Genomic DNA, 26,743 nt, shown 5'->3' with positions numbered 1-26,743 from the left:
GTTTCTTGCTGACTCAAGTGGCAGCTGCTCTTTCTCCTGGATTCTACGAGGCCTGGCGTTGAGGTCTACATCTTCCTTGTCCCCATTACCACTTCCAAACCGCCTCTCTTCCTTCATCCTTCAGAAGCCCCAGCCCCTTTGAAGTGCATGCCATCATATGTGACCGCACCCCCTTTCCTCTTCTTGATGCTCTTGGCTGCTGGCTGCCCACTCCCTCCTCTCATTCCGGGGGGCACCTGGTTCATGCACTGGCTCCCACATTCCTGTCTTCAGCGTCTCTATGATCAGTGGCTCTCAGTAGGGGTGTTACCATCCCCTACACTCCTCTATGCACTTTGGAAATCTTTGAGGGTTTTGTTTTGTTTTCTAATGTACTTGTGCCCCAGAATTTGTATTGAAATTTATATTGTCTGGTCATCAATGACTTCCCCTGTGTTTTGCTTTACATTATCTGTTTAGGGCATTATATTCATTTAGTTTTTTTTAAAAAAGAAACCACAGTAGCTTATATTATCTTAGGAATTTCACTTCAGGATATGAAAGGGGATATTAAAGTATATTTATGATACAAGGAGTCTGATGGCATTGAGGATGGTTGATGCAGATAATCTGTCCAACTCCTTGGCTACCACCTCATCACTCCACAGGTCTTTTCCTTAACCCACCCCCGCCTCTTCTCAAGGGGACGTTCCCTAGACCTCATCATCACCAAGAACCACACCACTTCCAGAGTCTGGATTTAAACATCTTACTCTCTGAGCATCACCCCCCAGCTCCATCCTTGTAGTTCACAGACTCCAGCAATTCTGTAACTTCTAAGAGACCCACTGGCATTGACCCTATCACTTTCCATTTTTCCTTATCCCTTTTGTGTATTGCTTGCCTCCTCCCCAGCCGAGTCTCCGTGGGCCAGTGTGATAACCACTCCCTTGGAAGCATCCGTAATTCTCATGCCCTCTCTTGCCCATCTCACTTGCCTGGAATAAGTCTATACTGATTAAACTCAACTTTCTCACTCCATAGGTGCATCTGGCAAGCAGGTGAAGGTATGGATTGAAACCACACAACTCATGTCAAATTTGTGGCCACAAATCCCAAATGGACGCTGAACACTGTCAGACAATTTTTTTAAAAGATTTTATTTATTTATTCATGACAGACACACAGAGAGAGCCAGAGACCCAGGCAGAGGGAGAAGCAGGTTCCATGCAGGGAAACTGATGTGGGACTCGATCCCGAGACTCCGGGACCCCACCCTGAGCCAAAGGCAGATGTTCAACCGCTGAGCCACCCAAGAGTCCCACTGTCAGACAATTCTTCGCTGATTTGTAAATTCAGTCTCCCACTTTCCAAGATAATCACTTCCCACTTTTTCTTCTCTCCACAAATCTTTAACACTTCCTCCCATATCCCTTCCATCTTAGCTGATGACATCATGGAGGAGAAAGAGGCTCTTGGAGGAGAACTAGTTGATTTTCACATCATCCTCCCTCCGCCTGTGCCTATTAAGCCAATGGCCACTCCTCATTCCACCTGACCCACCTTAGCACACCTTGTTTCTTGAAACGCTTTCTTCTCCAGACTTCTGGGTCTACACACGTGGCTGGTCTTGCTCCTATACTACTCACTGCTCCTTCAGAGCCTCATTTACTGGCTCTACCTCCACCAAACCTCTATATATGAGAAGGCCCAGAAATCTGTCATTGGCCTTCTTCTCCTGTCTACCTTCTCTTCCCAGGAGACCTGGAACATTCTTAAGGCTTCAGATTCTACCTCTACACTGATGGCTCCTACCTCCAGGCCAGACTCCTCCTTAACCTCAGACTCATATGTCCAGCTGCCTAACTGGACCTTCCAGTGAGATCTCTATCAGATACCTTAAATCACCATAACCAAAATATAACTATTAACCACTGTGATAGGCTGAATAATGGCACCCAAAGACATCTAGGTCCTAATCCCTAGAGATTTTTAATATTATCTTGTGTGGCAAAAGGGACTTGCAGATGTGACTAATTTAAGAATGTTGAAATAGGAAGAGAATCCTGGATTATTTGGGTGGGCTCAATGCAACCACAAAAGCAAAGCGTTCTTTTTTTTTTTTTTTAAAATTTTATTTATTTATTTTTTATTTATTTTCATTTATTTATTTATTTTTTATTTATTTTTTAATTTTAATTTTTATTTATTTATGATAGGCACACAGTGAGAGAGAGAGAAAGAGAGGCAGAGACACAGGCAGAGGGAGAAGCAGGCTCCATGCACCGGGAGCCCGACGTGGGATTCGATCCCGGGTCTCCAGGATCGCGCCCTGGGCCAAAGGCAGGCGCTAAACCGCTGCGCCACCCAGGGATCCCCACAAGCGTTCTTATAAGAAAGAGGCAGAGAGAGACACTGACAGAAGAGTAGGGGATGTGACATTGGAACAAAGAGGTTGGAGTGATGTAGGCAAGAGACAGGGACCGCAGGTGACTTCTAGAAGCTTAAAGGCAAGGAGATGGATTCTCCTCTCAAAGCCACCAGAAAGAACCAGCCCTCTGACACCTTCAATTTAGACTCCTGTCTCCAAAACTGTAATTCAGGTGTGTTGTTGTTTTAAGCCACCAAATGTGTGGTCATTTGTTGTAGCAGCAATAGGAAGCTAATGCAGTCATGACCACTGCCACACAAGTCCATACCATTAGTAAATGGCAGCAGCACCCAAAGCTCATAAGTTGTCCAGATTTTTCTCTTGACTCATGCCTTACCTGTCAGCAAGCCTGTGAGCTACCTCTACATATGTCCCGACCACACGATTTCTCATGTAACCCGCTACAACCCTAGTCTAGGCCACCAGGCCTTCCTGCTCGAATCACTACATCACTTCCTGCTTAGTCGCCTGCTCCTATTTTTTTCCCTCATCGGTTTAGTGTTCCACAGGAGCCAGAAGGAACGTTCTGAAGGGTGAAGCAGATCACAACACCCCCCACCCAACTAAAACCCTTCAGTGGCTTCCCATTACAATCAGGATAAAATAAATATCCGTTGCCATGGCCTATAAGGCCTCATCATATTGGCCTCCCCCCGCCCCATCTCTCTTTGTACTTGCCACTCATCACCACACCCTGGCCGCACTGACACGCTTTCTGACCCGTGTGCATTCTGTGCCCACCCCCTGGCCTTCGCACTTGCAGCTCCTATCACTGACATGCTCTCTCTCTAGATCTTTGCAGGGTCCCCTCCTTCTCATCATCTGTATATCAATGTAAATATCTCCCCCAAAGGGCCTTTCCCGCCACCCTCAGTGTCTGCCGCCAGTGCCTATTTAACCCTACTTTCTCTTCCTCGTAGCATGTGTCAGCACCTGAGATAGTCTATGGGTTTGGTTATGTGTCTACTGTGTTATGTTATTTATTATGCCCTACAATGCCCTACAATGGGTAAATAGCTGCACAAACTGTGGTACATAAATACCATGGAATGTGACACAGTAATAAAAAGGAATTCCTAGGGGATCCCTGGATGGCGCAGCGGTTTGGCGCCTGCCTTTGGCCCAGGGCGCGATCCTGGAGACCGGGATCGAATCCCACATCGGGCTCCCGGTGCATGGAGCCTGCTTCTCCCTCTGCCTGTGTCTCTGCCTCTCTCTCTCTCTCTCTCTCTTTGACTATCATAAATAAATAAAAATAAAAAAAAAAAGGAATTCCTACATGCAAAAACATGAATGCATCTCAAGGAAGTTATAAGGGGGTGGTGGGAAAGGGGGGATAAATCCCCCAAAGTCATAACCTGTATGATTCCATTAAAAAATGATAAAATTATAGAGATGGAGAAAAGATTAGTGATTGCCAAGGTTTAGGGATTGGAGGGGAGGTGGGGGGGTCAGTGTCCATAGAAGGCTAAGCGTTAATTTTAAAAGGACAGCACGATGGAGAACTTAGTGGTGATGAAATAGTTCTGTTATCTTGACTATAGTTGTGATTACACAAATCTATACGTGATAAAATTACACCCACACTCTGCTAATATCAAATTCCTGGTTTTGGGTATTATAACTATTTAAGATGTAACCATCGGGGAATAAAAATAACTATCAGATACGAAATAAACTTCTAAAGGATTCCTTAGGGGAAATGAAACAGCCGTCTATTAAACTTACTTAAAATAAGTCCGTTTGCTCTGTTATGTTTTTAACATAACACATTATGTTAATTAACATATTTAACAATATTACTAACATATTTACCAATGCCTAGTTCTCCACTAGAACCTAAGCTGTCGGCGGGCAGGACTCAGGCCGTCCTGCTCCCTGCACGTGCCCTGGCGCCAGGCGCACCCACAGCAGGTGCACGGTTAACCTTTATCTCCCTGGTTGTCTGCCTTCTTTCTGACTCGACCCTGCTTCTGGGGAGTATAACCCCGTCGAAATTCTCTCTCCCAGGGGTGTATTTCAGTAGCCCTGGGCTATTTGTAGGGTAGCAAAGGGTTAACCAGTCAAATTCCAGACATTGTTTGGCAAGTATAGGGTGCCCACGGGTATCGCTCGTGGAGCCTTGAAAGCACACGCTTCATTCACCCTCTGCTAAGGGCCAGGCACCCTGGCTGCATGGTAGAGGGAGGAGAGTCTATTATGCCTCAGTGGATGAGGATTTGGGGTTTTGTCAAGAAATGGGAGGGGCGGAGGAGAGGTAGGCACTCAACCATTTCATGGACTAGGTATGGAGGCCTTCCACCTCCTACTTCTTTTTTTTTTTTTTTTTTTAAGATTTTGTTTATTTATTCATGAGAGAGAGAGAGACAGAGACATGGGCAGAGGGAGAAGCAGGCTCCATGCAGGGAGCCCAATGCGGGACTCGATCCTGGGCCCTGGGATCAGGCCTTGAGTCAAAGGCAGACGCTCAAGGAATACAGGGCTGGGGACCTGGGGCTCGGGGCTCAAAGGGAGGCTTGCAAGGAGCAAAGCAACCACCACACGTCCACGGTGCCCCAGCGGCGACCTCAGCGTGTCGGGACAGGGAGACTGGTTTCCGGCAGTGGCTTCCTGCTCTCACTGGGCCTCTGCTTTTCTGTCTCCCTGCTGCCCAGGCCTCATCGTGCACGAGGGACCCTCCGTGTACCGCATCTTTAAGCGGTGGCAGGCCGTCAACCAGCAGTGGAAAGTGCTGAACTATGACAAGACGAAAGACCTGGAGGATCAAAAGTCGGGAGGCAGGACAAACCCCCGGACGTCCTCGTCCACCCAGGCCAACGCCCCGGCGTCAGGAGAGGAGGCCGTGGGCACCCCCGGCGCCGAGGAAGGCCCTGCCCGGGCGGCCAGCCACCCCCCAGGCCCCCTGTCCGACCACCACTGTGCTTACACCATCCTGCACATCTTGAGTCACCTACGGCCTCATGAACAGCGGAGCCCCCAGGGCGGGAGCCGGGAGCTCGTCATGAGGGTCACGACGGTGTGAGACGAGCCACCGGCAGCGAGGCCGTGACCGTGCACGGGGGGAGGCCGGGCCGGGAAGGGGCGCCGCCTGGGGCGCAGGTGTGGGGAGGCCAGCGGCCCCCGGGGGGGCCCCGGAGTGGAGGGCAGGCGGGGGGGTGGTGGGCCTGGAGGGGGCCTGGAGGGGGCCTGGAGGGGGCCTGGAGGCAGGGTCAGAGCTGGAGCCAGCGAGGCGGGTGTCCAGAGCGGTTTCAGGATTCCCATCGGCGACCCCAGTCCTCGACGAGAGCGACCAACCCCGGTGCAAACTCGACAAGGAAGCGCAGCGCAGCCGGAACCTAACGAATCGGCGGGGACAAACATCCCAGAGGGGCCCAGCACCCAACACCCCCCGGGAGACGTGGGGGACAAACATCCCAGAGGGGCCCAGCACCCAACACCCCCCGGGAGATGTGGGGGCACAAGCATCCCAGAAAGACCCAGCACCCAGCACCCCCCAGGGAGATGTGGGGGCACAAACATCCTAGAGGGTCCCAGCACCCAGCACCCCCCGGGGAGACGTGGGGGACAAACATCCCAGAGGGACCCAGCACCCAACACCCCCCGGGGAGACGTGGGGGGCTCGGGGGCGGGCGAAGCCAGCCAGCTGGTGGTGGTGGTGCCGGCGTGTGCACGGGAGCTGGGAGGAAAAGTGCAAAGGGTGTGCGAAGGGAAAGCCCCGTGGCCTGCCTGGTTTCCCCTCCAGTTTGGGTTCCTTTCTCCTTGGGCTGTGTTGGGCAGTGGTGGGGAGGGAAGGGATGGGTGGGGGCCCGGCGAGGATGACCGGCGGCACCTGCGTGGGCCCCCGGGCTCATCCGGGTGGGCAGGCTTCCTGGCTCTGGTGGCCTTAGGGACTCCGGGCCGCGTGCGGGGGGCAGGGGCGGTGTTGGGGCGAGCCCCCCGGACGCAGGGTGACTTCGGCTTCTTTTCAGAACTCCCAATTTTGGAGGGGCTCCGAGGGGGCTTAGGTTTGGAGATGGGTGTCTTTGTGTGCCCTTGTTACTTTATTTTATGGTGGTTTGGCTGGAAGATGTTTACAAGAAACACAAACGCAACTGGAGAAAAGTACGGATTTCGGGGGGTGGGTGTGTATCCCAAGCAGGGCCGCGGGCTGCGGGGGGTGCAGCCTTCAGAGCTGTCCATCCACAAGTGACCTCCCAGCGCCCCAACCCTCCCCGAGGCCAGGGCGCGCTCAGTGTCAGGCCTTCTCCCGCTTTGGTGCAAGCAGAGACCCAAGGACCCCCCTCCCACCCAAGGGTCTCCCGGGAGAGCTGCCGCAGTGGACAGACAGACAGACGGAGGCAGTGGGCGGGGTGTCCCCCAGGGAGTGGAGCGAGACCAATCTAAGTATTGGGCAGTCATCCCTCCGTGCTACACGCCCCGGTCCCTCCCGTGCAGCGAGGCAGGGCGCGGGGACCCTGGGGACCCTGGCAGGGAGGCCACGGCGGGTGGGCACCTGCAGAGTTTCTCATTGTCAATGCACAACGGCCGCGCCATCCATGGGTGTGAAAGGGACACTGTCAAGTACTTTTTTAAACTAGTTTTTAGGGTTTTTTAAAACTCTCTGTTGTTTGTATTATTCTCTTAAAAGCTTGAAAATAAAATTTCTTTCCCTATCATTCGTGTCCTCTTCCATATGTGAGTTTGCCCTTCCGGTGTCCAGCTCGGCCTCCGCAGCATACCCTGGACTTGCCCCTCTTCTTCATGTGCTCCGCCCCTAGTGTCTTCTGTGCAAGAAATCCTTTCTCCCTGAGGGTACAGATGGGGCAGGTGTGTGTGTGTGTGTGTGTGTGTGTGTGTGTGTGTGTGAACTGGTGGCAAAGCATGGGCCCTCCTGGCCTCTCCCCGGCTCCCTAGCAGATAGATTCCTTCAAGTCAAAGAAAGGGGAACAACCCCCAAACCCTAAGTTTCTGCCCAGGACTCCCAGAAGCAGAGACCATTAGTGCTTGAGTTGAAATTGGGAGAGATTTTTACCCCATCGGGTCATTTCAGAGAAGCTGAGAGAACCACAGGCGAGAGCTGTGTTAGGACGTCGTCCTCCTGACAGTTTTCTGTTGAATATCAGAAAAACAAACCCAGGTGGGGGTGGGGGGCCCTGAGAGAGGGCTCGCACGTATCACCAGGCACCAGACCCTTCCTCCCTTGAACCTGCCCTGGCCCTCGGCCTCAGGCCAGCAGTCGGTCAGGCAATGTCCTCAGTGGGATGTGCGTGTGCTTAGGAAGGTTCCTCCCCTAATGAAGGTCCCAACGCAGCAGGTCAGGAAAGAAATAATTGGTGAGAGACCAAAAAACACATGCAAGGAAAACCTACAAGCAAGGTAAAACCATCAGAAAGTGCAAGTAACCTATGTAGGGTAAAGGTGTCTATTTCTCCAGGCCTTCTAGGAACGGGCCATTCGGTTTAATTCAATATTTATGGAAAATACACATGTGTTAGTTAGACTACGTATTTCCGAGAAAAAAAAATCAGAATACAACAAAATATGCATGTCACCAAAACTACAGGGGCCAGCCATCATGCCATCTTTTTCAGTGATTCACAGGACACTTCAGAATCTTATGGTCATTTAGGGTCATTCAGAATGTGCTTTACTGGGATCCCTGGGTGGCGCAGCGGTTTGGCGCCTGCCTTTGGCCCAGGGCGCGATCCTGGAAACCTGGGATCGAATCCCACGTCGGGCTCCCGGTGCATGGAGCCTGCTTCTCCCTCTGCCTATGTCTCTGCCTCTCTCTCTCTCTCTCTCTCTCTCTCTGTGACTATCATAAATAATAAAATAAAAATTTAAAAAAAAAGAAAAAAGAATGTGCTTTACTGAATGAGAGGTGATTGTGAGAACTTCTGACGGCAACTGGAGTTTACTGGGGCTCGTTTACTGCCAGGACCCTCAGCAGTCCCTGGCACACAGTTGGTGCTTAATAAATATTCTGAATGAGGGGCACCTGGGTGGCTCAGTCAGTTGAGCATCTGATTCTTGGTTTCAACTCAGGACATGATCTCAGGGTCATGAGATTGAGCCCCACACTGGGCTCCACGCTCAGCAAGGCGTCTACTTGAGACTCTTCTTCTTCCTCTGCCCCTCCCCCCTTCAAATAAATAAATAAATCTTAAAAAAAAACATCTGAATGAGTAAAACACTCCCAGAAGAGCACGGGAGTACCTTCGGCATGCTGGGAAATGCCTCCTCCTCTGTCAACTCACACTCTAGCTCCCAAGAGCAATCACAGAGTAGAAAAGAAATGTCAACTTTCAGTTTCTCTACCCAATAGGATGGTCAGTTCCCTGTGTCTTGGGAAATGGAACTTATGGGTACAAAAATGAATGAATTGGGTTTTTATATTTTATAGGCATCTCTCGGGAGCGAGAAGAAGGGCACCCTGACAACCAGAGGCCATTGCCCCTTCTGAATGTGCAAATCGCCCTTCAAACCAGCAGACAAATGTCTAGATTTCAGAGAATTCGCTGCATATCATCTGTAAGTATGGCCCCAGGCCTGGGACAAAGGACTAGCTAAGACCCGGTGCTCTCAGTGTGTGCCAGGCTCCGAATTAACTACTGTACATGTATCGACACACTTGGTACTCCGACAACTGATGAAGCAGATATCATTATTATTATCTTCGTTTTACAGATGTGGACACTGAGGCAAAAGGGTGAAGTAACCAGGCCATAAACATATGGAATTCAATCCCAGGCAATCCACCGCAGGACAACTGACACCAATTTAAGGGAAATCTGGGTCAGCCCAATGTGGGGAGGTCATCACGGTGGAGGTCTACAGAAAAATTTTGGAAGTTGGGGAAATAGGGAGTAAATAATTATAAACTATTTCCCTACCAAAAAAAACCCCAAACCAACCAACCAACCAACCAACCAACCAAAAACCCATAAACCTAAGTGTAGCTAACAATTTTTGATGCTGTCCAGATAATATGCTGGCTGAATGGATGTCTGTATAATAGAAAGTTGGCTATATCTGAGTCCTGGGGAATTCTGAGAGGACAATGGGCACAGTTTAACCACATTTTTATGGACAAAGGCCCATAAAACATTACAGAGTATTCTCTTTCTACGGGAAAAAAAAAGTAAAAAAAAAATCCTATTTGGAAATTAGGCTTTTGGTCCTGGATCCAAGGGAATGGTGCAGAGTGATGGACTGGGGGCTCTGGTCATAGCCATGAAATTTTGAGCCTTGTTCCTATCTGTCAAATATCAAATCTGTCACCATCTTACAGCATAGAAAATCATAGAATTTTTTTAGTCTCTATGAAATAATCTGCTGCTTTGTTATTTTGCACACTGGATCCAAGGGCTCATAGCGGAGGGTAGGGGCATGGCTTGCATACAACAATAACCGATTCCTCCACATGTACTTTATAAACAGAATTCATGATGTTGGGGAGGTAAGAAAGCCAGGGGGCAGGGGAAAAACACATTTTGCATTATTCTTCCTCACCTTGTCTCAATTACCCTGTTCCCTAGTAACAAGCAATTGAGTGATTTTCACCTGCAAGGGTCTGAGGCTATAGCAGTGATGCAATGGCCCTAAGACCATCCCCCGCTACACACCTCCACCCACCCTATTGGCAGAAGGACAGGTGGGAACTGGGAGGGGCTTGGGGAGCCAAGGACAATTAGATGACTCTCCAGGATGACTCTTAGTGATCTGAGTCCAGGGTCTGGGCTGCGTTGGGTTGGTGGCCAGCTGGTTAGCTAAGAACCCACTTGTGGCACCAGAGGGAACCCCAAGTCCTTCTTCATGCTGCCTCTTGCCCTAGGCATCTCCTATCTACTCCTCAGCCAGCCCAATGTGGGAACAGGAATCCAGAGCAAAGGCTTTCTTCCTGCCCAGGCCCCAGCCCGATGCGAACAGCTGTCCTCAGTACCCTCTTGACCTCTGGCTGCCAGGGAGAGCGCCTCCTCTTTATATAGGCCACCCATAACCAGGTGCTAACCACCTCACAATCACACTCAATTTTGACCCAAAGCCTCAGTAGATAATCAGGGAAGAAGAGGAGCCATGATCAGGGGTGATTTGGGGAAGAAAGGAGACTCAGGCTTACCCCGTGCCTGTGCCCTCTTAATTTGAGAGGGAAAAGTCCTGGAAGCAGAGTGACCTCAATGCCCCTGGTGCTGGTCCAGGTCTCATGCTCTGTATGCCCCAGAGGTCTTGCCGGTGAGGAAAGGCGAGGTACACAGCACCGCCAGGGCATTCTCATTCCGGGGGGGAGGGGGTCCCCTCTGATGGAGGGGCAGTCATCTGCTTCTGAATCTGTTAGATAAAGAAGCAGATACTCAGGTTCTGCTTCTGACAATACAGCCCTTTCCCCCAATCACTTTTGGGGGGAATAATAAAAAGAGCTAAGTGCATAGCATGTTCCATATGTCAAGACTCACCTCAAGCTTTTTATGTATAACTCGTTTAATTCCCTCAAAACCACCCTACAGGTTGAGAACTACTACAATATCTATTTTTCAGGTGAGAAAACTGAGGCCCAGAGAAGTTCGGTGCATGGCCCGAGGTCATGCAGCCATACACGGCCCTGCTGGAATTTATACCTCAGCAGCCTGGTGCCACATGTTGGGCTATAAATGGGTACATCATACGGCCTCTCAGGAAAGTGGGACTGTGTGTAAAAGGTTTGCCTCGAATTGAGGGGCATTGGAGGGAAATGAATGAGCCCTGTGCCATCTGGGCCACCTGCCCCTCAAAGTCAGCTAATGTCTGCTCGAACGTCCCCAACCCCCACCCTACAGGAAGCCTGATGCCCTCAGCAGGACTCATCAATTTGGATCTTAAAATTTGTTCCAGTTGCTTCCTATTCCAATTTTCAGTCTCCTGAATTCAGGGTTTCTGTTCTGTCTTACGGTGATTCCTCCACTGTAACCGTAGGTTAAACTCAGCCCAAATGTCGGACAGGGTTCCCCCTCCTAGGTTCTTCCTCCCACCCAATGCATTATCACTGACACTTGTGTGTATTATAGCTTTACTGGGAATTTGATGGTAATTTGAAGATTATTCATATAAAAAACCAGTAGTGAGAAACTGCTACATGGAAGGTTCTAACCAGGTGGACGTGTCCAATGCCAACCAGATACAACTGTCTTCAAGGATCTCACCGTCTGGTTACGGGACTCTGGTAAGAGGCTCCGCATTTCTCATCAAAAGCTTTGCTCATGAAAGAGCCTGACAAGCTTACTCTTACTAACTATGAAAAGGTAAATTAGCAATATTCCCTCTCCTGGGGAACTGGCATTTTTAAGAGGAGATCATTTTTAAGCCAGAGGAATAACTCCGTAAGTAGTGGAAGGAGGCCTATTGACTGAGCTGCTCTTTGGATTTCCTCAGGAAGACTGACGCTCTGATAATAGGTGGAGACGAGCAGAAGAGGAGGGTCTGTCTCAGGCCCTCTGAGCTCTGTAATGTCGCTTGGTTTGAGCAGCCCTTTTTATGTAGAAGCTGGATTTGGGGTATCACGACTCTGTCCCAGCCAGTGGCCATTCCAAGGGGTGACTTGTTCAGAGGGGGACCCTCTACCCCTCCAACACAGGCTGCTGTGTCTTTTCAAAAAAAGAGATGTCTCAGGGCACCTGGGTGGCTCAGTCAGTTAAGTGTCCGACTCTTGATTTCGACTCGGGTCAGGATCTCAGGGTCATGGGCTTGAACCCTGAATTGGGCTTCGCGCTCAGCATGGAGTCTGCTTGGGATTCTGTCTCTACCTCTCCCTTTGCCCCTCCCCCAGGTCCCTGTCATGCACAATAAATAAATAGATAGATAGATAGATAAATAAATAAATAAATAAATAAATAAATAAATAAATAAATATTCTTAAAAAGAGAGAGAGAGATGTGGACGTTCTGGAGTTGCTGCTTTGCCGAGCAGTGGAGAGCCCACACCTGCCTAGTGAATCATGGTGACATTATTGTAAGAACCAGTCCCCCTCTTCAAAACCTCAAGGTTGAGGCATTATTAGCTCATGTTGTCCATTATTCCTCAAGTCATTTTGGTGGACACATGTTGCTTTTTCAGCCAGTGCACCCAAACCCCCTTTCCCCAATACCTATAGTTTTGGTAGGGCTGAACCCCTAAACCCACTCTAACCATAGCAGTGGGACTGTGACTCGGGGCTTGGTAACCAATGTATCTTATGTGTCAGTCCACAGGGGTTAGGTCAGAAATGGGCATGTGCCCAAAGCCAAGCCAAGTCTTCCAAGGGATTTTTCCATCAGAGCCAGTGGGAGACGCTGTTTCTCTCCACGATGGTTGTTAAGAACTTGGGAGTCTGGGAAAATGAAAGACCCCACTTTCTGCAGGGGAAGCCCCTGTCTTCAGAGCAAGGTCAAACAAAGATACGCAGCACAAAGAGCAGGAGAGAACCACCCTGACTCCTGGATCCATGACTGAGCCCATTCCTTCACTAGATTTCCCAGGACATTTACTGATAAATTGGATTTTTGTTTACATTAATCTAAGCTACATTTATGTCATTTGCAACTAAAAAAAATAGATGAATACAAAGATTTCCATGCATCCCATGACAAAGCTTAGGCTTAAATCTATGGCACGTTGGTTGAGGGGCCAAAGGAATTAGAAAGAGCTGCTTCCCTCTCCTATTGCTTAGGGTCCCAAGTTTGCATTACGACAGCGTTTACAACCATTATTCTCCCTTAATTATCTGTATGAATCTGTTCAGGAGCATCCAATGATTAAGTAAGAAGATAATATGCACAGACATGCATGCAGAGTGTCCTTTTAAATAGTATCATTTGAAAAATTTGTTAAGATTGCTTTGGTGGACAGGCACCTGGAAGGCTCAGTGGTTGAGCATCTGCCTTGGGCTCAGGGCTTAATCCCGGGGTCCTGGGATCGAGTCCTACATCTGGCTTCCCTCAGGGAGCCTGCTTCTCCCTCTGTCTGTGTCTCTGCCCCTCGCTGTGTGTCTCTCATGAATAAATAAATAAAATCTTTAAAAAAAAAACAAACAAAGATTGCTTTGGGGGAGACAATGAAAGGACCTAAAGAGAAAAGCAAGCGGCCTTTAATTAAGCTCTGACTTCAGGCCTTAGGAATGGGAAGGACCCAGTTATGAGGCTACAGAACAGAGCCAGGGTACCAGGATTCATGGCAGAAGGTGGGAGGCAAAGCTGGGAGCAAGATCTCGACCCAGTGGCCAAAGCCAAAGGGGCTCCCATTATCCTTGGCATTGACCATGCAGATGGTATGGATGCCCACATGTGCCTCCTCATTGCTGGCACTATTGCTCTTACTGGATTAAGAACACCCTAATTCTGGACTTTATGGGGACCTACAGAAGCAGCCAGAACCAAGTCAGAATCTCTTCCCTCATGCACAAATAACTTAGCTTTTCTGGGCTCTGGTTTCTTCACTTTTAAAATAGAGAGAGAGAGATAATTTGTCTCTCAGGATCTTTATAATATCAAAGATAATGCATGTAAAATTGGCAGTGAATGAATTACTGCATCCTCATTTTATTGTTTAACAGAATAATAGGAAAGTTGGAGCATTACCATAATGTATAAAAAGCAAGGTTAGATCAAAGCAAATATGGGTACCTGTCACCAATACTGTGTCTCATTTCGGTTTTCACTCAACTCCGTGTAAGAGATAGATACCCGACTAGCAGGAGCTTAAAGAATTAAAGGTTGATTTATTTATTTTCTGTAATGAGATGTCCGGAGTAGGTGGCTGCTGCTCAGTGATGCCACAAGTGGCCCGGGCTCGCTCTTTCTGCTCTGGCATCCTTAGCATGTTTGTCGCTCGTGGCTGTACCCTCACAATCTCAAGTGGCCAACTGTAGCTCAAAGCAAGAGAGAAAGGAGAAGGGGCGGCCCTGGTCACATCCGTCCTTCATATCGGGAAAGCAAAAGCTCTCCCAGAACCATGTATCTACTCCTGGAGGCTTCCGTGTGCGTGTGTGCATGTGTGTGTGTGTGGCCAGAAATGTGTCACTAGTTAGTCTTGGCTGCAGGAGGAGCTGGGAAAGTGGTCACTTGTCCTTTTCAGCTCCTGCTGTGGACGGCACCAAGGGAAAAGTAGAGGAGGATGGATGGTGTGTAGGGTGACCAGGTCGTCGGCCCTACCCTGTGCGTAAGCAGATAAATTAGCTTGCTGCTTTGGCGGGCCATTGGTAGTATTCTGTTGAATTCAACATGCACATACCCTTCAAACCCAGGGATTCTATTTCTTTGGAATTCTCCGACAGAGAGAGAGAGAGAGAGAAGCAGATGTTGCCTTCTCAAGGAGCTTGGGAAAGGAGGATCAGGGTGGTATCGTTGTAATAATGAAACAAATTGGAAAAAAACTAAGTGTCTGTCAACACGGGAGTGATGAAGTGTGAGATGCTGAAACCGTGGGCTATCATCCAAGCGGAGAGAATGTCATAGGCCCTGAAGGACTGACAAGGACGGAGCTCAAAGTCATGCTGTCGACCAGAAAACATAAGCTGCAAAGCGACAGGCGCGGTGACGACAAAAGTGTAGGAGAACCAAAAAAGGAACCCCACCCTCACTTCAGTTTAAAAATGCCATGTCCCAAAAGAATGTGGAAGGGACACCACCCGGCTGATGGGGCTTGTTTCTGGGAGAAGACGAGGTTGGGAATGTGAAGAATAAACCTTCCCTCTGCATTGGTTGCATTTTAACGGTAAGGATGAATTCTTGTAATATTTGTGTAGTTTTTAAAATTATTGAATATTATATAGAATTGAATTTCAAATAACCTTCAAAAACAAAGATTAGAAGCTTTCTAGAGGGACCCCTGGGTGGCTCAGTGGTTGAGTGTCTGCCTTCAGCTCAGGCCCTGACCCTGGGGTCCTGGGATCGAGTCCTGCATCAGGCTCCCTGCATGGAGCCTGCTTCTCCCTCTGCCTCTCTCTCTCTCTGTCTCTCTCATGAATAAATAAATAAAATCTTAAAAAAAAAAAAAAAAAGAAGAAGCTTTCTAGAAAACAGCTGCCTTGTGGTTGGAGGAAATCCTTGTTCCTCTCTTTTGAGAACTTTGCTTTGGAGGAGCTGTGCCCCCCAGGGGCGTGGGGAGAGGATCCCAAGGGCCTTCCAAGCTTCTGTGTCTCGGTGGTTCCATAAGGGAAGTCGGAGAGTGAGGAGATTTGTAATTCCAAGTTTATCTGCTGACCCGGTGGAGGGCGAAGGCAGGGAGGAGGACCTCAAGTTGGATTCGGGAGTAGCCTCCCCCACTCTCACTTTGGCCAGGGGCCTCCAGACCAGAGGTTTCCTGGAGAAGCCTCTGCAGCAGCCAGAGACCTTGGCTTTTTGGTGCCACACACACAGGACAGAAGAGCCTGGCTGGCTGAGAGGCGGAGCAGCCGGGCATCGGCGAGAGCGGCCTCCTGCCTTGGCCCAGCGCTGCCCAGACGAAGCTGCAGCAGCACCAGCAGCATCCAGGCTGCTGGCAGTTGGTTCTTGCCCCTTCTCTCTGCCGCTTCTCTTCTCCCCTCTCCCAGATCTCCCCCGGCCAGAGTTTTCCAGAAGCAGCCAGACTCTGCCTTCTACTAACAGATGATGGTGGACCGAGTGTCTGAAGCCAGCGCCCCCCACCCCCAGCCCCAGTGCCCATGCCAGGCCGCAGCCCTCGGAGCCCATGGGCTCTGCTCCCCCAGCCAGTCCCCCCCACCCCACCCCGGGGACGGTGAGCTGGCCACAGTCGCTGAAGGCACCGCGCCCGGCCACGTGCTGCGAGCCTCCCAGGCGTCGGGCCTGCCACATGTGACTTGGGAAAGTCACTCAAGGAGACTTACGTGGAGCGAAGCTGGCAGTGAAGCAGGGAGGGCTGCCCCGGCCCGGCCCGAGAGGATGGAGAGCAGAGAGCAGCAGGCACACGCGACACCCGCAGCGCCGCCCCCGGGGGAAGGCACCTGTCCGGCCTGTTCTTTCCGGGCGGGTTTGGACATTGTCACTGCAAAATCGTGAACCGCTCATAATCGAGTTAGCAAACGAGCCCCCATCACAGCCCACCCTCGGCGGCCTCGGTGCCCCTCGGTGCCCCTGGGTGCGCCGCCTCGCTGGCTGGAAGGAAGGCGCTCCTGGTGCGCTGGGGCCTGAACCGTCTGGAGGGCGCGTGGCCGGCTCGGAGCGCGGCTTTCCCCGGGAAGCCTCCCCCGCTGCCTCTCCGTCCTCCCCCAGCCTTGGGGACCAATCGTGGGTTTCCCCGGGTCCTCACCTCCTTTTGCTCCTACCATCCTGAGAGCGGTGATTCCACCCATTTATAAAACAGCGATCCGATCCGCAGGCTGATCCCATGGGCCGCCCTGAGGGCGCCTTTAAGGGCAGAGACCCCGATCCGCTCAGCTCTACCTTCCGCTGGGAAGTGCTCACTGAAGACACGGAGCAATCACTTATTCGCTGCATAACTTTGTCGGGGCCTGAATGTAACGGGCGTTGTACTGGGCGGTGATGTCAACAAGGTAAAGACCCTGAGCTCACTGGCCTCCCGGAGTCTCATGGCCCGGGAGGGGAAGTCGGCCTTACAGACAGATCACCCTAGTGAAGAGTTACAGGTGCAACTATGCCAGGTATGTGCAAGGTAGCAGGGAGCGTGTGAAGGAGAGGAGGCTCATATCTACGTGAGCAGGTTAGGGACGTCTCCAAAAAAAGAGGTGATGCTAACCTGGTGCATTAGTTCGGGCCCACGCAAGGAGAGGGTTAGACAGTCGCAGATTGGCTGGTGCAGGGAGCAGAAGGTCTGAGGCAAGGGCCCTCAGACCACAGTGTGCAGGCCCCACACCAGTGAAGAAAGGAGGATGGGGAGGAAGGGTCTCAGGTGTGGGTAGTTCCCAGAAAGGTTTGGCCAGACCAGTGAGGAGTCCTTAAGCCCAAACTGCCTGCTGGAGGAATCTCAGACCTCGTCGGACTGGGCTGCCTCGGCCACCCACTGTGCCCAGCTGCCGGCTTGGAGCAGCTTGTGGGAGTCGCTGCCTGGGCAGGGACGTCGTGGCACACCTAGTGGGGCAGCTTCTGGGGGCCCCGTCAGTTATGCTCTGTGCCGCAGGGGATGTGACTGGCACATTTTCTTTGCATTTGAGTATCAACGGGCATATAGGCAAAGCTGTGTGGGAGGGGACGCAAGGGAAAATGCTCCAGGGTGATGCACCTGCATAAGCAAAGACCCCAAAGCACGGAACCCTGTGGCTCACTCGTGGCCCGTAGGAGTTGGGCACAAAGGCCCTGTCGGCCAGGGGTGGGGAGGGATGATGAAGCAAGAGATGGGGTGGGCTGGGTGGCAGCAGATGCAGCATGGGGGGGTCACTAAATGTGGGTGGTGGGGAGTCACTGAAGATCAGGGGGTATCAGAGCAGATGGGGGGCTTGCCAAGAGGCTCTGGTAGCCACGTGGAGGAGAGCTCAGGGGAGGCAGGCGGGTAGGAGGCCCAGGCAAACATTTGGGAGCCCTGGACTAAGCGGGGTGGGGAAGGAGAGGGAGAGGGGGTGAAGTCCCTGCCTTCTGCTCTGTGGGGAGATGGAAATGAAGCAGCTACTATAACTCCTTGCAACTCAACAGTTTCCATTAGGTGAAAAGATGCCCTGGGGGCACCTGGGCAGCTCAGTGGCTGAGCATCTGCCACCAGCTCAGGGCGTGATCCTGGGGTCCTGGGATCGAGTCCGCATCGGGCTCCCTAAGGGGAGCCTGCTTCTCCCTCTGCCTGTGTCTCTGCCTCTCTCTGTGCATCTCTCAGGAATAAATAAATAAAATATTTTTTAAAAAAGATTTCTTGATATATTATTACCAAGGAGAAAAAGTCTCTCCCCAGCATCCCGGTCTGTGCAAACACGGGAACACTTGCCCCAACACCGGCTGGTGTAAGCAGGCGTGAATGCAACTCGGCTCCCAGTGGGAGCGCGAATCCCCAGGGGGCGAGGCCATCCCTTCTCGCTCCACTCATTTTCAGGGCCAGATGGTGTTTGCCTCGTTGACTTTCACCACCGATGTCATCTTGTGTGCTGGGTTTTCACAGGTCGCTACATTTCGTTTATTGCAATCCATTCCGCCACTTGCCCCACTTTTGCTCTCCGTGTCACGCTCATCATGATGGCAGGGAGAGGCCTGGAGCTCTCCGCTGGTAGACATTTTCAGGGAACAGAGCAAATCGAGTTTCCATAGCTCAGCACCCCAGCCTCCACTGCACCTGAGCCCACCGCCTGGCTCTGGGGAAACGTGGTGGTGGCAGCCCTGACACCAGTAAGCTCAGGTTTGTTTTATTTTTGTTTGTTCTTTTAAAAACACAGCAAATATAATTCTCAATGGGGAAGCACTGGGAGCCTTTCCCCTAAGATCAGGAACAAGACAGGGATGTCCACTCTCACCACTGCTATTCAACATAGTATTAGAAGTCCTTGCCTCAGCAATCAGACAACAAAAAGACATTAAAGGCATTCAAATTGGCAGAGAAGAAGTCAAACTCTCCCTCTTCACCGATAACATGATGCTGTACATAGAAAACCCAAAAGCCTCCACCCCAAGATTGCTAGAACTCATACAGCAATTCAGCAATGCGGCAGGATACAAAATCAATGCCCAGAAATCAGTGGCATTTCTATACACTAACAATGAGACTGAAGAAAGAGAAATTAAGGAGTCAATCCCATTTACAATTGCACCCAAAAGCATAAGATACCTAGGAATAAACCTAACCAAAGAGGTAAAGGATCTATACCCTAAAAACTATAGAACACTTCTGAAAGAAATTGAGGAAGACACAAAGAGATGGAAAAATATTCCATGCTCATGGATTGGCAGAATTAATATTGTGAAAATGTCAATGTTACCCAGGGCAATGTACACGTTTAATGCAATCCCTATCAAAATACCATGGACTTTCTTCAGAGAGTTAGAACCAATTATTTTAAGATTTGTGTGGAATCAGAAAAGACCCCGAATAGCCAGGGGAATTTTAACAAAGAAAACCATAGCTGGGGGCATCACAATGCCAGATTTCAGGTTGTACTACAAAGCTGTGGTCATCAAGACAGTGTGGTACTGGCACAAAAACAGACACAGAGATCAATGGAACAGAACAGAGAACCCAGAAGTGGACCCTGAACTTTATGGTCAACAAATATTTGATAAAGCAGGAAAGACTATCCACTGGAAGAAAGACAGTCTCTTCAATAAATGGTGCTGGGAAAATTGGACATCCACATGCAGAAGAATGAAACTGGACCACTCTCTTTCACCAGACACAAAGATAATCTCAAAATGGATGAAAGATCTAAATGTGAGACAAGAGTCCATAAAAATCCTAGAGGAGAACACAGGCAACACCCTTTTGAACTCGGCCACAGCAACTTCTTGCAAGATACATCCACGAAGGCAAGGGAAGCAAAAACAAAAATGAACTATTGGGGCGTCATCAAGAGAAGAAACTTTTGCACAGCAAAGGATACAGTCAACAAAACTAAAAGACAACCTACAGAATGGGAGAGGATATTTGCAAATGACGTATCAGATAAAGGTCTAGTTTCCCAGATCTGTAAAGAACTGATTAAACTCAACACCAAAGAAACAAACAATCCAATCATGAAATGGGCAAAAGACATGAAGAGAAATCTCACAGAGGAAGACATAGACATGGCCAACACGCACATGAGACAATGCTCCGCATCACTGGCCATCAGGGAAATACAAATCAAAACCACAATGAGATCCCACCTCACACCAGTGAGAATGGGGAAAATTAACAAGGCAGGAAGCCACAAATGTTGGAGAGGATGCGGAGAAAGGGAACCCTCTTACACTGTTGGTGGGAATGTGACCTGGTGCAGCCACTCTGGGAAACTGTGTGGAGGTTCCTCAGAGAGTTAAAAATAGACCTGCCCTACGACCCAGCAATTGCACTGTTGGGATTTGCCCCAAAGATTCAGATGCAATGAAACGCCGGGACACCTGCACCCCGATGTTTCTAGCAGCAATGGCCACAATAGCCAAACTGTGGAAGGAGCCTCAGTGCCCATCGAAAGATGATGGATAAAGAAGATGTGGTCTATGTATACAGTGGAATATTCTTCAGCCATTAGAAATGATGAATACCCACCATTTGCTTCGATGTGGATGGAACTGGAGGGTATTATGCTGAGTGCAGTAAGTCAATCGGAGAAGGACAAACATTATACGGTCTCATTCATTTGGGGAATATAAATAATAGTGAAAGGGAGTAGAAGGGAAGGGAGAAGAAATGTGTGGGAAATATCAGAAAGGAAGACAGAACAAAGACTCCTAACCCTGGGAAACGAAGTAGGGGTGGTGGAAGGGGAGGAGGGCGGGGCATGGGGGTGACTGGGTGACGGGCACTGAGGGGGGCACTTGACAGGATGAGCACTGGGTGTTATTCTGTATGTTGGCAAAATGAACACCGATAAAAAATAAATTTATTATAAAAAAATAAATAAAATAAAAATAAAAACACTGCTGCTGAAGCAAGAGGGCCAGGCTGCCAAGAACAGCCACGACCCCAAGGATGCCCTTGGGCCCAACCTACTTCCTCTGTCCAAGCTCTCTGTTACCATCTTGTATAAAGCTAAGTCTTAAAAGCAACTTCAAGGACGTGCCCCATCCAGGTGCTCTGTTTGGTCCCCAGCAAAGACAATCAGCATATCCACCTGCTTTCCACGGGGCCCCCAGGCCTCAAGTGCCTACCCCCAAATCAAAAGGCTCCATCCTCTTTCTAGTCAACCAACATCCTCTCCCACTCTTCAAATTCAGTTCTACTTTCTGCTAGAAGCCACGTTTCCAGCAGTCCCTGTTACCTGCACCTACTCTCTGTGGCTGGTTATTAACTTGATTTGGTCTGAGTTCCCTTGAATAGTAGGTGCTTCTGTTGTGTCATTTTCACCATTCTCAGACCCTCAAGAGTGGGAATGAAGCTTCCTTGCTCCTTTGTGTCTCCAAACGTCTGGCGAGTGGTGGGTTGTCAGCACGTGGCTGCACGGACTTGCAAGGCCTGGCTTCTAGGTCTCCTCTAGCTCTGGTCTGAGTTCTCAGGCCAGCGCTTGGCCCTGTCCACTCAAGGGAAGGACCAGCTTCTGCTCGCCCATGTGCCTTCTCAGGGCTGGGGTACAATACGCGTGACCAGTGAAGTGCTCTGAGAGCTTAAGAAGAAATAGGACAGAGACTCATGGCCATTTTCAGAAAGTGATCTACACTAGGGAAAAAAAAAAAAATCCTGTCTTACATGTTTCTTATATTTTCATCATTTTTTAAAAAAAGATTTTATTTATTCATGAGAGACACAGAGAGAGAGGCAGAGACACAGGCAGAGGGAGAAGCAGGCTTCTTGCAGGGAGCCTGACGTGGGACTCGATCCTAGGACTCTGGGATCACACCCTGAGCCGAAGGCAGATGCTCAACCGCTGAGCCACCCAGCCGTCCCATTTTCATCATTTTTGTATACATTGGTCCTTCTTATTTGGCTCCGCCGCTTGCCTTTGTCAGCCCTCCTCCCTATGAGTATTTATGACATTATGTAACTATCTCACATTTGAATTTAATTGACTCTAAGCGTGTTGTTCAAAATATTTTACTGACTAGCACATGGTTCCCTGGGCTTTGACTCTACACTTGAGTAGCGGTGGTGGTGGCGGTGATTACGTGTGCGTATGTTAGTGGAACTGAAAGAAACAATCCAGCAAATGCCAACTGGCAGCCTCTCTGGATCAATAATATTAACGATTTCAGAGACTTCCAAAGAGCTATTGCCAACTCTTTTGGCTTTTTTCAATACCATTATCACTATTACAAGGACACCCCAAGGCCCTTTTACTTAAAGACATGACAAAATGCCCTGAGTGAGAGTACAGATGATTTTTGTCTTCAAGGGCTTCAACTTCAATGCTTCTTTGAGGGGTGAGTGGCTGAGGCCAGGCTTGACCTTAACGTGAGGTCAAGGTTTCAGAGAGAGCGATGGCAGCGTCTTCTGAGAGCTCATTTTTTTGATAGTTGCCATGTGACCACTCACTCTGCCTCACCCTGAGAATTTCCACTTGTCTGTACAAACACGTGCTTTAAAAAAAAACCTAGGGGTTCACTGGCAAAATGAGGTAGGGTTTAAATGCCCAGGCTGGCACAGACATTCTGGTTCAACACTCCGCTCTGCCATTTATTGGGTGTGTGTTCTCCTGGGCCCTCCATTCCTTGGGGCCTTGTCCCCTGTTCCATGGGGTGTGGGAGTGGGAGGGCCTAATGATGAATGACAGCTGAGAATCTGTGCGGGTCATTCACTGTAGGGGCAGGGGAGCCACAGGGAGGGCATATGGCCCAAGTGAGAAGATAAAGGGCCGAGAAATCTATGGAAATCATTTATTCATTCGTCCATGTGACCCACATTTCTTGAGGGCCTACTCTGGGTCAGGCATTACTCTAGATTCCAGACCAAGGCTATGCAACAGAAATTTAATGTGAGCCACATATGTAATTCCAAATTTTCCGGTAGCCACATGAAAAAAGTAAGGGGCAACACGTGAAATTAATTTTAATATGTTTTCATTGACCCGCTATATCCCAGGTATTATCATTTCAACATGTAATCAATAATATAGAGTATGAATGCAATATTTTTTTTAAAAAAATTTTTATTTATTTATTTGATAGAGAGAGAGACAGAGAACACAAACAAGGGGAGCATGAGAAGGAGAAGTAGGCTCCCTGGGAGCCCAACACGGGGCTCAATCCCAGGACCCTGAGACCAGGACCTGAGCTGAAGGCAGATGCTTAACCGACTGAGCCACCCAGGCGCCCCTGAATGAGATACCCTACGTGCTCACTTTCATCCTGACGCTTGGAAATCTAGGGCATGTCTTACTCTTACGGCACGTCTCAGGGGATGGCTACACAGACTTTGACAGCTGAGGACCTGCCCTTGGACACAGGGAGGACTAACATTCATGGAGTTCCCACTGGGAGAGACATCGGGCTAAGCACTTTCCAAACATTAAATAACGCGTCCTCCGAAGCACCTAGTAGGTATGGCTTCCCCCAGAATGACCAAATGGAGGCCCAGCAACTAGAAGTTGCTACAGACCACGTGGCTCCTGAGTGCTGAGCCGAGGAACCTGGTGTGTCTGACTCCAGGTACTTGGGCTGCACTTACCACCCCATTTACCCCGTCCCTCTGGGCCACTTAGCCCACGTGAATCCGTGAACAGCACGCGGTGGCTTCTAGCTCTCGGGGCTGTTGGAGGGATAAAAGAGAACTGTTGAAGGTGGCAGGGATCACTTGCTCTCCCTCACCCAGGACACGAGAACAGTCAGAGCCCTTTCATTCCCCCAATTTAGATTAAAGCCTCCCATAAGCTAATAGGCAGAAATCCGGCATCAGCCTTTTGGGGTCCTCTTGGGCCCTGGGACTTACGGAGTTCTAAAAGGACATCTTCCCGGCCCCACGGCCACCTGCTGCCGTCCTGTGTGCCATGCAGGGCCGCGGGGAGCTCCGGGCCCCCCCCAGCAGTTGGCTCACGCTGAAGTTGACCTGAGCCAACACCACGGGACACCAGCCTCCACGGTGGGGCGTTCAAGCCCCAGCTCAGGGGCAGCCTCTGAACTTAAAATTTCCAGCTTTTGAGCCCACATTAAAAAAAAAAAAAAAGACATTACAAATCTTTTGACATAAAAATCTAGATTTATGGCTTCTCTCTCTGTCAAAAAAAAAATATGATGACACTCAGCCCCTGCTCCCCCATGACCACCACTGAGCAGCTGCTGCCCCTTTTGGGGGGGCGTGCGCCGCACGGGCCACCAAGCTCTCCACTCCCTGTTGATTCCCAGCACCGAAGAGGATTAGAGTTTCCCTCGATCATCACACCTGTGCCGTCCCTTTGTGGAGACCCAGCCGTCCGTGTCCGCGTCGGGCAAGCCGGCCCACGCGGGCCAAGCTGCGGTCCCGAAAGCCCGGCCCTCCAGCGCGCCCACAGCCACCCTCCTCCCCAGAGGCCCGCGCCGGGGTCGACTCAGGTGCAAGCTGCCAAATCGAAGCTTCCTTCTGGTTCTGAAGGGCCTGTGAAGGGCAGCCCGGGGGGCCCAGCAGTTTAGCGCCACCTTCAGCCCAGGTCTTGACCCCAAGGTCCTGGGATCGAGTCCCACGTCGGGCTCCCTGCATGGGGCCTGCTTCTTCCTCTGCCTGTGTGTGTGTGTGTGTGTGTCTCACGAATAAATAAATTTTAAAAATCTTTTTTTTTTTTAAAAATGAAGGGCCTGTGAGGCCAGGCCAGCCCCCGACTCGAGTGAGCTCGGCCAGTGACTCGGCCTCCCTGAGCCTCGCCCGTGGGTTCCACCTGTGGGGGGGGGCAGGGCAGGCCCGTTTCCGGGGTCACCCCGCCACCACTTATTCCGCCGGGCACCTCGGAGGCCTAGGAGAACGGCTACGGGCTCCTCAGCACCCTCGCCGCAGGGTGCCAGCCCGGGAGGGACGTTGCATGGGCGGCCGAGGGCACTGCCTCGCGTTTCCACACCAGTAAATGTTCATGACGATGAGCAAGGAAGTGCGGGGCTCGGCAGAGGGCGGGGTGCACCCCAGGGTGCGGACGCTCAGACCCTTTCCGCCAGCAAAGAGGCCCGTGCCCACGTGTGGACGCACATAAGGAGGCGGCCTGGCTGGGCGCGGGGCTCCCCTCGGAGTCCAGGCGGCAGCGGGGAAGGGGGCGCTGGGCAGCCGTGAGTCTCCCACCCACGAACTCTGGAAGGACAGAGGGATGCCGCCTGCAGACTACACACAGATGCCAAGACCAAGGGCAGGATGAGCCCAGGAAGGGACCAAGGTCAAGGGGAGGCGGGCGAGCCGGGCGCAGAGGGGGGTCAGGAAGCGGAGGCCCGGGGCCTAGGCACACCAGTGCCACCGACTAGAGGAGGGGGCCTGACGTGGGCAAACCCTCCACTCCGCTCAGCCCCTCAGCCACGTTGGGGACGGACCAGGTGTCCTCTCCTGTCCCTTCCAGCTGTGGCACTCTGTGTCCCTTCCCTGGCCTCTCATACTTGAGGGGCCAAGCTTGTCGTGTGTTCTGACCACCTCAGTCCTGTCATCCCCAAAGCGCGAATTACGTCTATAAGGGTCAGGCTCCAGGGTTGCCTGGGCGGCTCAGGTCATGATCCTGGGAGTCCCAGGGTGGGCCCCACGTCGGGCTCCCTGCTCAGCGGGGAGCCTGCTTCTCTCCCTCTGCCGCTGCCCCTGCTCCTGCTCTCGCTCAAATAAATAAAATTCTTAAAAAAAAAAAAAAAAAAAAGATTCAGATTCTCTATCAGACGCTTCTTCAAATCTCAGGCCTAAAATGGGCTCCGGAGAAGCTTTTGTCCATCGCGGCGGCTCCCACCTGGGCCTGCACACTCAGGAATTCACGAATCCACCCCCCCCCTTGACTCACCAACATTAAACCCTTGTCACGCGTGACAAATGTGGTCCCGGCTCTAGGGAGAGCGAGTGGAACAACCCCGAACATTGACCTGGCAGCTCGCCTGTAGGCCCCGGGCCCGGATCTCTGGGACCGGGTGTGTCAAGCAGCCTGTCCCGCTGCCGCCCAAGAACACCTGTCGTGGCTACCCGGGCCACGCTGACCTCATGGGTCGGGTGGGGGCCCGAGGGCCGGGTGGCCTAGCGCCACCTAAAGCACCGTGGTCTCCAGGGCTCTTCCTCCCGCCTGAGCCGCCATCCCCGTCCATGCTCCCTTTTTAAGGGCCAGTGGATGGCCTGTCACCAAAGCATTTCCAGAGGTTTCCTCTCAACTGCACGTGTTGGGCTCCGGCGTCGGGGGCCTCTCTTCCGCTCCCAGGAGCCGGGACGGCCTCCCGCTGACGGAGCCGCTAATAGATGAGCTCATTACCCCGGCTGCTGGGGCCCACGACAGCCCATCTGCTGGCGACATTAATTAAAACTTGGACCGGCGAAGGAGGTGCCATCTCAGGGCAGAAGGCAATTAATGGGAGCATCCTCCGGCCCGTCGTTTCTGACCGATGCCTGCAAGAGAGCGGGGTCTTCGTGGGTCAGTCCCATTGCGTTCCTGTCCTTTATGTGCCCTGCGGGGTCTCCTTCTCCAGAAGCCTCCTCTAATTAAGAGGAGGCAGGGCCTCCAATCCCCCAAGTGGGGCAGGAAGTCCATTTGCTGAGAAGTGGATTTTTCCACTCCTCCCAGGAGGGAAAGTGTTGGGGTTTGAAAGAGGGTTTCGCCCTCTCTCCTCTTGACCCCTGTGCTCAGGGACAGGGAGCCCCCCCTTCTCCATCTGCATGCAGAGACGTTCTCCTCACTCTCTCTGTCGGGCCAGCTAGGTGTGAAGCCAGGCTGCGAGC

The 26,743-nt window shown here is 51.0% G+C and overlaps 1 protein-coding gene across 1 annotated transcript in view; it reads left to right on the top strand.

The window, feature by feature from the left end:
• The window catches only part of MARCHF4 (membrane associated ring-CH-type finger 4), a 109,241-nt gene extending 103,769 nt beyond the window's left edge, over nt 1-5,472 (top strand). Inside the window, exon 4 of the mRNA XM_041737579.1 lies at nt 5,065-5,472. Coding sequence (XP_041593513.1) covers nt 5,065-5,432 — 368 coding nt within the window. The 3' untranslated portion in view covers nt 5,433-5,472. The remainder of the gene's footprint in view (nt 1-5,064) is intronic.
• Nucleotides 5,473-26,743: the final 21,271 nt, after the last annotated feature.

This window comes from Vulpes lagopus, chromosome 22 (assembly GCF_018345385.1).
Source record: "Vulpes lagopus strain Blue_001 chromosome 22, ASM1834538v1, whole genome shotgun sequence".
In the NCBI taxonomy this organism is placed as follows: Eukaryota; Metazoa; Chordata; class Mammalia; order Carnivora; family Canidae; genus Vulpes; species Vulpes lagopus.
This window is presented reverse-complemented; position numbering and strand designations above follow the sequence as displayed.